The 16,741-nt window shown below is 32.5% G+C and overlaps 1 protein-coding gene across 1 annotated transcript; it reads left to right on the forward strand.

Annotated features, from left to right (window-relative positions):
• Positions 1-394: 394 nt before the first annotated feature.
• On the forward strand, positions 395-4,694 carry LOC143058776 (uncharacterized). Its single transcript, XM_076232219.1, has 3 exons — positions 395-506; positions 2,807-2,923; positions 4,194-4,694. Exons 1-3 carry the CDS (start codon positions 404-406, stop codon positions 4,319-4,321), a joined length of 348 nt encoding a protein of 115 aa, XP_076088334.1. The 5' UTR covers positions 395-403; the 3' UTR covers positions 4,322-4,694.
• Positions 4,695-16,741: the final 12,047 nt, after the last annotated feature.

A 16,741-nucleotide genomic window follows, 5' to 3' on the forward strand; every position in this document is an offset into this window, starting at 1 on the left:
TTTGGTGGGATTCGTGTTGCTTAGTCTTTAGTTTTCTATAGCGTGTCTTGCTAACTATTATTTGTCTGTATAACTTTTATTTTTTGGCCATGGCGTTGTCATTCAGTTTTCGAGCTATGATTTTTACTATCCCTGTGGTGTGTTTCGCCCCTCCTTTGTCTACATAATACGTGATTATTTATCATCTTGAATATTGTAGCATTTATATGTTTCCTGTAACATTATTAATATTCAAACCGTATGTGAAAAAAATCAGTTATTCAGTGCAATTTATTAGCAGGTTTATGTGGATTTCAATGCTAATGCGAATGAGAAAATATAATTTGAAAATGTTCGTGCATTCAATACATTGTACCGTAATACTTCTTTTTATAATCTCAACTTTCCAGACAGTTTTATTTACATGAATCATGGAGAAGATGGAACCAAAAATGACAGTTGTTCAAATAGATCGTCATACGCTAATGTTGAAGAATTACATGAATCTGAAGCCTCAGTACGTACAAGTACGTTGAAAATTAAATGTTATCAAGTATTAAAACATATATCAAGATTGTTTTTCTGACAGGATCGATCATTTGAATAAACGTATTCTAAAAGGTTACCAATTCAAAACTGTCATTAGATCTCTGAATATTGTTTATTTTGGTATTAATATTGATTTTGATATCATTAAACTGAAAGCAAACTTAATATAGATTTGTATCTATAAACATATATTCACTTTCATAGATTTACAATCTGTCGTTTCCTGTATCTTTGCATATCACGAGATCATGTTTTTCTCTGACAGTTTATGAAGTCTTTACACTACATGTAAATCCGTTGGATGTTGGCCATGCTATGATTGAAAAAGTTAGATATAATTAATCTTTGATGCATCATTTTGTTTTGTATTTAGTTGTTTTTAGCTTTGAACTAGCTTGCATTAACTGCGAGTTCTATCAAATCGATACTTTGATACATGTAGTGTCTTTCTATTGTTGAGATTTACATGTACTCGACCAGGTACCGTCTGTGTTTTGTTATATGTATTTCTCTCTGTACTATTTTAATTAGAGAAATATAGTTCGTTCTTACATAATCTTGTGTTCTACCGTTATCCCACTGTAACAAGTTAAGGAAGGGTTTGGATCCCGCTAACATATTTGACACAACCACATTATGTATATAAATGTCTGTTTCAAGTGAAGAGATTACAATTTAGTGGTTGTTATTTGTTGCTGTGTAACGTATTTTTTTCGGTATTTTTTTCTTAAGTTTAAGTTTGAGTTGTCTAAAATTTGTGATTTAAGGTCCTTTTAATTATTGCGTTACTGGCTTTGCTCATTTTTAACGGCTGTACGGTGACATATAGCTGTTAATTCTTGTGTCATGCGGTCATTCGCAGTTATACAACATATTTTTATTTTATATTTGAATATTTGTTTAACATTAAATAGACACATTCGGCTTTTTTAAAGTACTAGTATGTATATATATATATATACCTAGATAATTGAGCTGATCTGTAACAATAACATCTCCATGCCTTATATATCATGTACTGTAGTACGCCGCTAGATTAAAACTGAAAAGGAAAGGTAACACACGGCCACTGAAAGCTTTATTATTGTAGAGCCCAGGTGGTCGTGTGATCTAGCGGGACGACTGCAGTGAAGGCGATTTGGTGTCACGATATCACAGTAGCATGGGTTCGAATTCCGGCGAGGGAAGAACAAAAAATTTGCGAAAGCAAATTTACAGATCTAACATTGTTGGGTTGATGTTTAGACGAGTTGTATATACCTATATTATGTATATTATGTTTATATTAAGTCATTTATTGATATAAACTATATATAAAACAATATGTTGTGTCCTTTAATGTTGTGATGTTACACCATTTTCTACATTTGCAAATGCCTGTACCAAGTCATAAATATGACATTCGTTTGATGTTTTACCATAGGACTTTACCATTTGATTTGGACCTTTCTGTTTTCAATTTTCCTCGGAGTTCAGTATTTTTGTGATTTAACTTTTTTCATGTAAAGGTGAAGGGTGGTACCTATTACAACGTTTAAACCCACTGCATATTTATATATAGAATACACCATTATTGTTCCTGTTTGAATGTTTTTTCACTAGTCATCCGTCAGGCCCTAACCACTTACTAGCTTGCTGTTCGTTGTGAGCCAAGGGTCATGAATACCATACTTTAACCAGTAATGGTTTACTTTTATAAATTGTACTTGGGTGCAGAGTTTTCTCATTGACACTCATTAACAGATTGTTATACCTATGTAATGAAAATGTGGTATGCAAAAAGCAAAATAACAAAAATACTAAACTCCGAGGAAAATTCAAAACGGAAAGTACCTAATCATATGGCAAAATCAAGTGATCAATCATATGGACAACTGTCATATTCCTGACTTGGTACAGGTATTCTCAAATGTAGAAAATGTCGGATTGAATCTGGTTTTATAGCGCTAAATCTCTCACTTATATGACAGTCGCATCAAATTCCGTAATTAACGGTTACATATGTTGTTCACTAGTCATCGTTCATGCCTTTACCACTTACTAGCTTGCTGTTTGGTGTGAGACAACATGGACAAGGCTTCGTCATGAATGCCCTTCATTGGCACTCATTACACATCTTATCATATAGATGTAGTGAAACGGTGGCAATCAATATACGTTTATGCGTCTGACAATGCGATATGTAAAATATATGTTTGATATTAAAAAAAAAATCATGCATAAAATACATTTCGTACTTGTACTGTTATTTTTCTTTATAAAATCTTTATTTTTGCAGACAGAACAATATATATGAATCATGGGGATAGCGTCAAGAGATATAAAGTGTGCTCTAGTAAATCGGCATACGAAAATGTTGTAGAATTACATGAATCTGAAGCTTCATCTACTGCAAGTACGGTTGAAATTATATTTAATTAAGTATTAAAACATATATAAACATGTATCAAGATTGTTTGACTGACAAGGAAAACATGCATATCCATATATTATGGTATACATTGTTCTGTAAACAGTGAGAGAAATAACAAAATCTTCAAAATAAAAAAGAATGTCGACGTATGTTTAAAAGAATTTCCTCTTTCAAATTTATATATACACATTTTTAAGTGTATTTTCTTCATGTTCCTTAACATGTTAAATTTACTTTTTACTGCAGTGAAAGTTGATACCATTAGTTCCCTCCGTTCCCTTCGTTCTATGAATTCTGGTATTGTGTAATAACGTGAACAAATTCATCTTAGATACAAGGATTGAAAATGCTATATTTCATATGCTATACGCTTGTCTTGGTTCAACACTTTTATTACATATCTATGTTTTTACAATAATACACCACTTTTAAATCATTTTGAATGTTAGAAAGTTTTTCTGTTACATTAACTTATACCTCTGATTTACGTCTTCAATCAATTAAAATTTTAAGGTGGTACCCAACACTTTCACTAAAATTAATTTGGCTCGTTTGATTTTCATAAAATTTTGTCAAAGTATTTACTTTGACACTTTAACAAAAAATTTTAAAAAAATGAACCAAGCGTTTTATCAGAAAAATTACACTGGTTATATAGCAGTTTGACAAACACTAATTTTGATCATTGAGGAGCTTTATATTGCCTTCACAACGCAACGTAATTAAAACGTTTAGCTGATATCACAGAGTTATCTCCCTGTAGTGTTAGGTACCACCTTAAATAGATGATTATGTTAGTTATTTATGGACGAAGTCAAAACCACAATCTCTTAGTTGATTTTACTAACACTTTTTGGCTGCGAAGAGTCTATAGAAAAAACGTATAACGAACGTATCGCTATCGGTAATTTCTCGCATACAAATCAACAATCAAATACAATACAATCAAATATTACATTACAATAGTTACCATTAATAGAAGAAGTGACCTCATAGTACCCCTTTTCATGAGGTATCACTGAACGTTACAGTAATGGCCACTATATGAAGTTAAACAAGAATTCGCCATTTGTGTAGTTTGTCAAAACATCCTGAAATCTATTGATGATGCTTGAAATTGTTTTTTTTTATACATTGGTTAGTCCTTACATATAAATTGCTAATAAATGCATACGCATTGTATCTTCATAGTCATAGCACACTTACCCAAGTTTTATAATTGCTATTTTAACCATAACTGTTCATTTTTCAGACCGTCATCAAGGAGATAAAGAAGGGGATTCAAAGATGTTAAAGGGAGATGAGGTGTCTTTAGATAAATCTAGATACGACGCGTACGACGACTTCGAACTTGGGGGTTCAACCGATTCTGAAGACTGAAATTTTAATTGTATCTTAGGTCAATTAGAAAACAAAATAAAACGTGAATATTTTAAACCAAAGATTGTGTATCTAATGAATAAAAAACATATGTTTAAAAAATAGATATGGAAACCCTTACATTTTAAATTGTGTTCGTAATTTTAAAATAATAATTGCTGTTATAACATTTGTAAGACATACATCATTTCTGAAAGAAAAACCTTTGGAAAAACATGTGTGTACTTTATATTAATCAGCCCCTCGACTAATGTATTGTATAAATTTTTATTCTGATAATGTGACGTTTTTGTTTTATTGATTTAAAACTTGTTTTCTCCATCTTTCGCCATGTCGCTGGAGTTAAATACCACTTTAGAATACAATGACTGTTCATATTTTTAGCTGCGACTATAGTTTGGTAAAATGAAGACTTAGATATAAATTACGAATCGGCATTTATAATACATAGGACAGGTCATTTGTTCGTTCTTCCGTCCGTCCATTTGTTTGTCCGTCTGTTCATCCGTTCGTCTGTCCCGCTTCAGGTTAAAGGTGTTGGTTGAGGTAGTTTTTGATGAAGTTGAAGTCCAATCAACTTGGAACTTAGTACAAATGTTTTCTATGATATGATGTTTCTAATTGTAATGCTTAATTACATACTTTATCTCGGTTCATTGAACATACAGAATGATAATGCGGATGGGGTATCTGTCTACTATGGGCACATTCTTATTTTTTATTTTTTTTGTTAATACAAAAATGAGTTGAAGACATTGTTAGTACAATTATTTGTAAAATACATCAGCAACATTTCATATTAAAAATATCCTTTTGCTCATATGAATATATTAAAAGCGATTGTATAAGAAGAATTTCACATTTCTGATAATGTCGTAAAACAGATTGGTGGTTCCTTTTTATGTTAGCCCAACAATTGTATATTCACACTTTCTCCTTTACAGCTGAACATATATTAATGATATTTTTATTATAATAATAAAATTAAAAGTGTTATTAACTAACAGTTAGTGTTACATTGTTTTAATTGGAGTGAATATATTTCCCTGATGCAGTGTTCTAATTCCGTGCTTGGATTTGGTAATACTCTTTGTTTTGTTTTTTTAGTTTATACATGTTTGTTTTCTCATTTTGTTTTCATGTTTTCCATTAGCGAGCCAGCTCGTGTTTACATTTGTAAGTCTGTTGTTTTAAATACCTTCAACACATTCTAACTGTTATATTGTCTGTTTTGTATTAGAAAACCGTCAATTAATGAACCAATTGCGTTTTCAATATACATGTAAAAAACAGTTTTCGGATGGAATCAGTGTTTGTCCGAATTAACGCCTTTCAATCTCCACATATACATATCACAAAGAATAGTTCCTGTTACGCTATCATGGCTATGTATACGTCAATGAGAACATAATCTGCAGCAGGATTGTCATTTGATGAAGGTGGCATCGAGATAAGTTGAATAGTTTATATGTTTATATGTAGATGTATTGAATCTTTTGATAAAAAATTTATAAAACTCTTTAATTTATTACCAGTGAAATTTGCAACCTTTTAGAAAAAGTGTATGCAAAGGATGAATAATCTAACTATGACCGTTTCTAAATTTCAAAGCTTGGTAAACAACATATCCGTAAAAATGAGGATGTGGTACATGTATCCGGTTTAATATATTTTTTTTTCCATGTACAACCAAATCTATGAAAGAATTTAGTAAATGTTTTAAGTAATTTGTGGTAACGCAATCCCTGACTTAATTATTTACCATTAATATTTAGCTTATGATCATTGAATCGAAAACGTCACAACAGACACGGGCATAGCGAACGATTTGTGAAATATAAACCCCGTAAGATGGTGCCAAAGGAACACCATCATCGAAAAAAAGAAAAAATTGACAATAAGGAACGAAACATCGTCCCTTGTGTCGTAAATTTCAGTGTAGATTTTCCAATGTGAAACTGAAATATGAAAATCAAGGAATGGATAGTGATTGAGATCTCACAAAACATGTTTAACCCCGCCGCTTTTTTGCGCATGTCCAAAGTCAAGAGCCTCTGACCTTTTCTATGCATGCATGTGTTAGTTTTTAAGTTCATTTATATGTTTTGGGGTTTAGTTTGACGTCCATTTTCACTGAACACAGTGTTGTTTAGGAAACAACTGAGGACCACCTCCGGGTACGATATTGTTTCGCTGCGTTGAAAACCCAATGGTGGCCGTGGGCTGTTATCTACTTCTTGGTCGGGTTGTTGTCTCTTTGACATATTCCATTTCCATTCTCAAGTTTATATTGTACATATTTGAAGTGCATACATATGCATTATTTTTAGGTTTTATTTTCAATCGAATATAGAAACACTGGAGCAAACGAAGCCATAAATATATGTTGTATAAAACAACGACAATAAAACTGATAAAACCGTCTTACAGGACAAATGTGTTAATAGTTTATCTCAAGACAGAAAAATTGCTACAGGAAAAAAATTGTAACATAAAGGAGAAAAAATCCTACAAGACACAATTTATCCTTATACATGTATGTATAGTGGCGTGATGCGTAAGGTCTAACCCCATTTTTGATTGGAAAATATATATTTTATCGTCTAAATGTACTTTAGATCGCTGTACAGCCTTCAATACTGATCAAAACTCATATCGTATACTATAAAAGTCAGCAATAAAAGGCCCGAAATGAAAACAAAATGATAAACAATTAAAAATTAAAAAAAATGCATGACAATTCAATAAACTTCAATAAAGGAAAAAGGAACACAACAGACAGCAAACAAGGACGATCACTGCATTAGTTACAGGCTCCTGACAGACGCACACATACATAATGTACTTTGTCAAATACACAATGACATCAATAATTCGGCAGGTTTAATCATTATCTGTGCTCTTCGGACCCTCCCTCGAACAGAGACGAGGATTTTACATCACAACATAAGAACAATATGTAAATATCAGTAGGAAATGGTATAACTTATCATATTGGCACAACTTACAACTAGTATATATATAAAGACATAGGACAGGACGTACTGACCACGCAGTTAATGAAAATCTAGTTCAAAGACAGCAACAACAACAAAATAAATCAAGTCATTTTTTTCTTTTTCCTTTAAAAGCAGGAACAAAACTTAAACGTCATTACACAAATGCAAAGTATAATATCTTGATCTCGTATATACAATAATTTATGATCTATCACCTAGTTATATTATTTGATAAATTACCAAATTTACAGTTTAGTTAGTTTGCTTTAAACTGAAGCAAATATATAACTTTGTCGACTCGCAATTCTTTATACTATAGATATTGAATAAAAAAGACGTCTTCGTTGTCATTTATAAAGGGAAATGAGTATGGCATGCACATTGCTTTTCTGAGCTTCCTTTGTAATTTCTTAAAGAATATAATCTGTAATTCTGTTCTTTTATTATTATTTTTTTTTTGATAAAGGTACCGAACGTGCAATTTTCCCTATTAGTCTTTGTAAAATGTGTATGAACTATGAGCCGAAAATCGTATTTTGTTAGCAGTCAGTACTTCCCTTAGATGGTCGTAAACCTCCCTATTTTTATATTTTTTTTAAAATCCATATACATTGTACTGGTATTAAGTGGATTTCGACAAACTATAAGGAAAAACTGTAATTTCAATTTTTATTTATATACCCCGAGCCTCCTTAAATAATGATTTTTTTTCTTTTTGATTTAGTCTATAAATTTCAGGCGCGTAGCTACGGTTACGTCAAAACGACCGGGCGAACACTTGAAATTTGTTAAATAAAAATATTTAATCTCAATAAATTAAAAAGATCTGGTTTTAAGCACATCAGTCTTTTAAATCTTTCCTCAATTCCTTGTAATTGCGATTTGGCCTTTTTGACTTTTTTGGATTCGAGCGTCACTGATGAGTCTTTTTTAGACAAAACGCGCGTCTGGTGTACATACAAAATTTAGTCCTGGTATCTATGATGAGTTTATTTACTACCACTGGGTCGATGCCACTGCTGGTGGAGATTTATTTCCCCGAGGGTATCACCAGCCCAGTAGTCAGCACTTTTTGTGCTGACATGAATTATCATTGATATGGTTACATTTATAAATAACTGTTTACAAAATTTAGAATTTTTGAAATACTAAGGCTTTTCTACCTCAGGCATAGATTACCTGAGCTGGATTTGGCAAAACTTTTAGGAATTCTGGTCCTCAATGCTCTTCAACTTCGTACTTTATTGGCCTTTTTTTTTTTTTTTTTTTAACTTTTTTGTAATCCAGCGTCACTGATGACTCTTTTGTAGAGAAAACGCGCGTCTGGCCTGGCGTACATTCAAAATTAAGTCTTGGTATCTATGATGAGTTTATATGGTACCATATATCATATATTTGTTCATTTTTCTGTCTGTCGAAGTCTGAATCTTCTGGGAACATTTCTTACTTTCCTTTCGTTTAAAGCATTTCATAATCATCGGGGATTCGATATATGCTTTGAATTTCAGTCGAGCCTACATTTATGACGCGAAAACAAGAAATATAAGTCAGAGAACCTATATTTCATTTGAGGCGACAACATTTAGGTTCAATATGGTGTAAAAGTGTTTTGTTTGGTTTTTTAATATAAATGATCTTGTCAAACATTAATGAAATTTTACGAAAATTGGACAGAAGCTTTTTATTCTCAAAAGATTATCCAGACCTTGAAATGATGAATTTATATTTTTTATTTTCCTATATTCTACCGATAAAAGGAATTTCTGTTTGCATATATAGTCTGTGGTTGAAGTTTGTTACACTTCAATAACTTTGTTAACCCTTCATTGAATTTTATGAAACTTTTGCAGAATTTTTTTGTGATTAATGTCTGAAGCAAAATTTTGAAAGTATATATTTTTTTCTTTTTTCAATTGACATACGGACTTATCTTTTAGCAGTTAACAGACTCTCTGTGATTATTATGTTTTACATAATGATTTTGGAAACCTTCATATGTTGTCATGAGACTAGGGTAGAAGTTAATATACCAGTTCAAGAAAAAAAAATCTAAAGAAAATGTTTGATTATTGAAAATCCTATTATACACTGATAAAAAGATTCAATTTTCGCGAGAAGCGGCAATCTAGCGAGAACCACGATTTCACGGAACCCTTTACAAATTTTCACAATGCATCTAAACATCTTTGCAAATTAATCATTTCATATCCATTAACGACATTTGCACAACAATCGGCCTTATCCCACGGTTCCTTTAAACATATTTTAAAGTAACCGGTTTGGATATTTGCTCTAGCACCAATGGCCATTAGATTTCAAATCAACACAATGAATACATTAAATATAAAAGATCAAAAAAAAGTATTCTATAAGGCAAAAAATTAAGGTGACAACTTTTGCACTCAGAGGAATTGCAAACTTGTCCCGGAGACTGTTGTGTGTTCAACTTGCTATTGATAATTTTTTTTATAAAAGAAATGCCCGTTTTTCGAAACCCACTGCTAGAAGGTGTTATAAGCTTGGTCCGATTGGGCTCTCAAACCCTTCGCCGTTGTTGGGGCGTACACTTAAAAATAGCCTAGCTACGCCACTGAATTTGACTCTTATAAATGATAGGGATGACCCTTATTCAAGATACATAATCAGTAACAAATTTGAGAATTGAAATGCGGAATTTTCAAAGAGACAACAATCCGATAAAAGAGCAGAAAACAACCAAAGGCCATTAATCGGTCCTCAACACAGCAAGAAAACTTGCAGCGTGGGTGGGTTTCATCTGGCCTCTAAACAAATATTGGTACTACTTCAGTAGAAATGGACGTCACACTAAACGAAACATAGATATGAACTAAAATTCAGCTTGAGCAGCAAGGCAAGACCTTCAACTAATTCCAAAGGAAACTTAATGCCTAATTTTATAAAACAAAAACACATTCAAGTGTTGTCATAAACTACGTCTCATAACATTGCAATAAAACGTAGTTAGGAAGCTACCGTTTGATTTTAGGGGGTATAGAATGAAACTGGGAAAAAGGCAGGTCATGAAATTTGATTCAAGAAAGGCAGGATGCGAAACTTTGCGAAAAAGGGCAGATTGACAATTTATGTAAAAAACAAAAGTCAGGATAATCTAATACAAAAGGCAGGACCGAATAGAATGAAAAATAAGAAAGGCAGGAGAGAGATTGAAAAAAATAGAACAAAATTTTTCATCCTAGATCCCTCCCCCTTATTTTTACCGGCCTAAAAATCAAATGGTAACTCTCTCAGTCAAAGTTTTACATGAAGATTTGCTTAGAAGTTGACTGTCATGCATCTCAAATCTCAATAAGACTGTGTTATGTCCCTTGATAATTATGCCTACGAAAAGACACTGAATAATGTGTTAGTTTTATGCGTTCTGTGTGATTTTAATTTGTGGAATATCATTGATTCTTACTTATAAATGATGTCGATCATAAAATCAATAGTATTGTCAACAAGAACATGTATGATTTGTTAAACAGGTAAATAGGACAACTGTTTTTGTGGCAATAATAATAACATTAAAGATTGTGAACTTACACATTTGATTGAGACAGTAACGAACAACACAAGAATCCAGAGAGCTTGTTATGTACAGTTTTCATCTTAAACCTACTAGAAGTGGGTCACTTTTTATCATTAACGTCAATGGCAGCTATAAAGTTTGAGATAGAATATTTTAAACGCCTTCTAAATATATCTCTTCAGTTGCATACTATATACTGATACATTTATTAATAATTTTTTTAATTTTACCATGCTTTGGAAAAGACATTTTCGAAGGGTGAACTAATAAAAAAAATAACACAGAAGTTAGCTCCTAGCTCATTGAGCACAAAGGCATCATGTCAGGCATTGTCATTACTTAAAACCATTAAATATCTTCCACGACATGTAAACAAAATTTTTATAATGATACTGAAACAGAAATGAAAGATCGATCCTTCACTATTTTTGTGGAAAACCCAAAAGTAAGAAATCACTACCACAACGAAACATAAATACACCTATGTAAATAGTATATACATGCGTATTCTCAGAAACCATCTCCCATATCAGAATCACATCATGCAGAAATAATGCGTTCCTCTCCTAATTTTCAACAAGAGTGCACACGCTAAAATGTCTCGCCTTCTTTACTAACCATTGATATTATGTTGATACTCCTAAATATAAAGCTTTATTACGACTGTCGCATAAACTTAACATGAACCATGAAAATGAGGTCAAAGTCAGTTAAACCATATACCAGGCAGACATGTACAGCTAACAATACTTCCATACACCAAATATAGTTGACCTATTGCTTACAGTTTAAGAAAATAGACCAAAAAACAAAAACTTAACACTGAGCAATGAACCGTGAAAACCAGGTCAAGGTCAAATAAAACCTGCACGACTGACATTTAGATCATAAAATATTTCCATACACCAAATATAGTTGACCTATGACATATAGTATTAGATAAAAAGACCAAAACTCAAAAACTTAACTATAAGCACTGAACCATGAAAATGAGGTCAAGGTCAGATGACATCTGCCCGCTAGACATGTACACCTTACAATCATTCCATACAACAAATATAGTAAACCTATTGCATAAAGTATGAGAAAAACAGACCAAAACACAAAAACTTAACTATAACCACTGAACCATGAAAATGAGGTCAAGGTCAAATGACACCTGCCAGTTGGACATGTACACCTTACAGTCCTTCCATACACCGAATATACTAGACCTATTGCTTATAGTATCTGAGATATGGACTTGACCACCAAAACTTAACCTTGTTCACTGATCCATGAAATGAGGTCGAGGTCAAGTGAAAACTGTCTGATGGGCATGAGGATCTTGCAAGGTACGCACATACTAAATATAGTTATCCTATTATTTACAGTAAGAGAGAATTTAACATTACAAAAAATATGAACTTTTTTTTCAAGTGGTCACTGAACCATGAAAATGAGGTCAAGGACAATGGACATGTGACTGACGGAAACTTCGTAACATGAGACATCTATATACAAAATATGAAGCATCCAGGTCTTCCACCTTCTAAAATATATAGCATTTAAGAAGTGAGCTAACACCGCCGCCGCCGCCGTAGCCGCCGCCGGATCACTATCCCTATGTCGAGCTTTCTGCAACGAAAGTTGCAGGCTCGACAAAAATCAAATATGTGGTACACACTGAATCATTATCATTTGGTAATCAATGAAATTAGTGTCTCCATGACAGTCTTGGACATTAAAACTAAATATTGAATACATAACACTGCTAATGCTTAGTGATCGGTTCTGGCTGTCATGCATGGTGCAACGCAATTAAATATAGAACCTTATATATGGGAAAACAGACAACTCATTCTGTCAAAAAACATTCCTAAACATCCAAACATACTTTTCATACTGATCTGTGTCCACACTTATTATTAAACAAAAACCGTAATTAGAATTATAATTTAAGCTTACATTTTTTTACAATCTTAAGAAAAGGCAAACCGAATAACTTAGTGCAGTTGCAAATAACATGCCAATATTTCTAGAAAGCACGAATTTCAGCCTTATGTAAATTCTGAAAAACTGAGCATGTGTGTATCTGAATAACAGATTAGTCAAATCCTAATGAATTTATTGTAAAGAAGTTATAAACAATTTAAGTTATTAGTGTATACAAGATGAAAGATCATTAGTTGTAGTTTGTTATGGCCAAATAAACAATAAAACAGCAGATTTTTACACATCTTTTGGTATTTATTTTTTAAAAATCACTCAGACAGATACTTGGTAATTTTTTGGGGGAAAATATCGATTTTAGTTGAAATGATAGAACATTTTTTGAGTGAGAACTCACTTTTTCAGACAGTAAAAAAAAGAAAAAATTTCAATTGAGAAACTTAAGGTAATAAGGGCTGGGGGTAATTTTCCTCTAAAAAAATTCTGACACCAAATTTGAAGGAAAAAAAATATATTGTGGTCACGCAGATGACAAAAAAAAAAAACAAATATATTCTGAATCCAGTTTCCCCATACTTTATATGGTTAAGTTTTGACGGGAAAAAAAGATTTGATAGATAGACTAAAAAAATCTGACTCGTACAAAAAAAAACAATAACCCCCGCCCCCCCCCCCCCCCCCCCCCCCCCCCCGCCTTTTGAACTTTAATGGTTACTACCTATCGGCCTACCTTATAACACAACAATTCAAGTTTTGCAATAAACAGCGTCTTTATAAAATTACAATCAAACGTAGTTAGTTTACTCAACGTATCAAATCAAGATCTGTTTAAGTGAGAGTGGCTCGGAAGTGGGCTGTCCTGCAACTTAATTCCGTAGGACTGAATTATGTCCCTTGACAATTACGCTAATCAAATGACACTGAAAAATGTGTTCGTTTTGTGCATCCTGTAGGATTTTAATTTGTGGAATAGCATTGATTCTAACTAATATCGCCTGTCATATTTGCAAAACAAGGTTATTGTCAACTTGAATATGTATAATTTGTTAAACAGGTAACTATTACAACTGTTTTGTGTGGCAATTATATAATAACATGTCTGTTGACACCGGCAAGTTTGTTGGCCATCCCTATAATTAATAAATAACCTACTTCTAGTAAGTTTGAAATGTAAACTGTCCCAGACATGCTTGCTGCTGGTATTTTTGTATCGTTGGTTACTGTCTCTAAGGAACATGTAAATTCATAATCTTTAATGTTATTAACAAAGGTATCTTTTGGGGGCTGCAAAGAACAAAATTGTACTCCGAAGAATTAATCTTAAGATTGCTAATTAAGTCACAATAATATTTAAAAAAAAAATTAACAGGATAAGTTGGTATATCCGTATTTGCTATCATAACTATACTACCTTGTCTATAAATATCGGTCTTGCCATTGTGAACTATGATTTCAACGTGTGTTTTATGAAAATTGATATCACTCATTATTATAAGCAAGAGTTCTTTGTATCTAAAAAATCAAGCATGCATAAGCCAATTATAACATACAAAGTAACCTACAATAGGACAGGTTAGAATTATCATGATACAGGTTAAATAGGAAGTTAAATTCTTTCTTTTGTATGGTTTTCGCCTATCCTTCAAGTACAGAAAATCACGACCAGGTCCGTGATACAAGCGGCCAGGTCCGCATATTAAACACATTTACAATGTACAATCTACTGTTACAATACCAAAAAACAAAAATCGGCAAGGTCCACATAAAGAAATTTTTACTCAAAATTAATTAATTCATTTTAGCATCAAGTTTCAATACAAACATGGAAAGATATGCAATATCCTATCCTTCAAGGACAGAAAATCACGGCCAGGTCCGTGATAAAAGCGGCAAGGTCCGCATATAAAACATATGTACACTGTACAATCTAAAGTTACTATATGAAAAAACAAAAAAGTGGCAAGGTACACATAAAGAAAGTTTTACTCAAAATTCATTCATTCATTTTAGCATCAAGTTTCAATACAAGACATGGAAAGATATGCAATGTCCTATCCTTCAAGGACAGAAAATCACGACCAGGTCCGTGATAAAAGCGGTAAGGTCCGCATATATAAAACATAATTATGTACACTGTACAATCTACAGTTACAATATAAAAAAAAACAAAAAAGCAGCAAGGTCCTCACAAAGATATTTTTATTAAAAATTCATTCATTCATTTTAGCATCAAGTTTCAATACAAGACATGGAAAGATATGCAAAATCCTATCCTTCAAGGACAGAACATCACGGCCAGGTCCGTGATAAAAGCGGTCAGGTCCGCATATTAAACATATGTACACTGTACAATCTACAGTTACAATATCAAAAATCAAAAAGCGGCAAGGTCCGCATAAAGAATTTTTTCTCGAAATTCATTCATTCACTTTAGCATCAAGTTTCAATACAAGCACATTTGAAATAAACCTATAATCGTTTAAAACCGAATTCTCAGCACATCCCCTGTTCAAAAAAATAAATTTAGAAGGGGTTTTATACTCAACAAAGTCTTGCACTAAACCAACAAACTTGCCGGTGTCAACAGACTCCAGTACAGGGGTGTGGAAATGCTATGCCCGACTCGCCCGACTCGTACATTTGAATAACCGGACAAGTAATTATTTTTGTCTTGGTTGCCCGTGGACAAGTAAAAACATATAAAAGACAAAGTTCAAATCCAACAAAAACATAAAATTAATTTCAAGACGTATAAAGATGTTTAATTTATGCAAAAGAAACCAATGTTCAGCAAGTAAAAACATCAATGTTCATGACGATAAATATTACAGGACCAATTTACTTGATACCGGAAATAGATCGATTACCAAAATAAATAAAAAATAAGTATGCGCACCCGAGTCGCGTTACATTGCATTGGCTTTTTCCATTGACCTTGGATCGTTGATTAGGTTTTATCTATCATTTACCGAAAGTGTCATTTCTTTAAATTTTGTATCGAGATTCAGATTAATAAATACTTAATAAAAAGCTGGGCAGGCAAGACAAAAAGAGTCATAAGTCGTGTAGAAAACCTTAAATGCAAATGGAGGACACCAAGTATTTGAAGAAAAAAAAACGGAAGCGAGAATTTCAGACATCGTGGATATCAGATTGCCCCTGGCTATTTATAGATGAAAGGTCTACATTATTTGTTGTCAAAGTGGTGAATAGAAGGGACGCTTTAAAGTCCATGAAGACAATAATAAATAATCTAGAAAAGAACAAGTGTGTCAGTTGAGAGAAACACCACAAAATCTATAGTTTTATCTGTTATTTGGTTTACATTTCTTCAATCACTGTCCTCAAATTTAGTAAATGTACCTACTGGCTACAATCTTTATTCAAAAACTGCTGCAAAATTGTCCTTCACATGTCATTTCATGGGTTGGTTTGTTGTTAGGTTTTTGTCCCATTGGTGTTCACCCATTTCCTACTTTCCTATTTTTTTTTACACATATTTAAACATGAATTTCTTTTATTTGCTAAGTAAGAATCATATATTATCTATCAAGAAATACTTCAATATTTATTGGGATCATCAGGGCAAGTAAATTAATTTCCGGACAAGTAAATTTTTTAGTTTTACTTGCCCAGGGACAAGTGCTCACAACAAATATTTCCACACCCCTGCAGTATCTGCCAGAAAACTGTCGATTTCAAGTAAGGGATACCCAATGTACCGTTAGCTTTAATAATTGAATATGTTTTACAGTGTAAGCTATTAAAGATACATGTGACAAGAGCAAATTATTATCGATTGACCAGTCAAACGTGAATGCATCAATTATAAAAATATACTTTTTGTTAAAGGATCAAAAAGCTTTGAATTATACTATTAGCAAACCGATCTAAGCTAAAAGGTCCCAATATTTTATTAAAATAATGGAAAATTCTGTC

The sequence above is a fragment of the Mytilus galloprovincialis genome, chromosome 14, assembly GCF_965363235.1.
Source record: "Mytilus galloprovincialis chromosome 14, xbMytGall1.hap1.1, whole genome shotgun sequence".
Classification (NCBI taxonomy): Eukaryota; Metazoa; Mollusca; class Bivalvia; order Mytilida; family Mytilidae; genus Mytilus; species Mytilus galloprovincialis.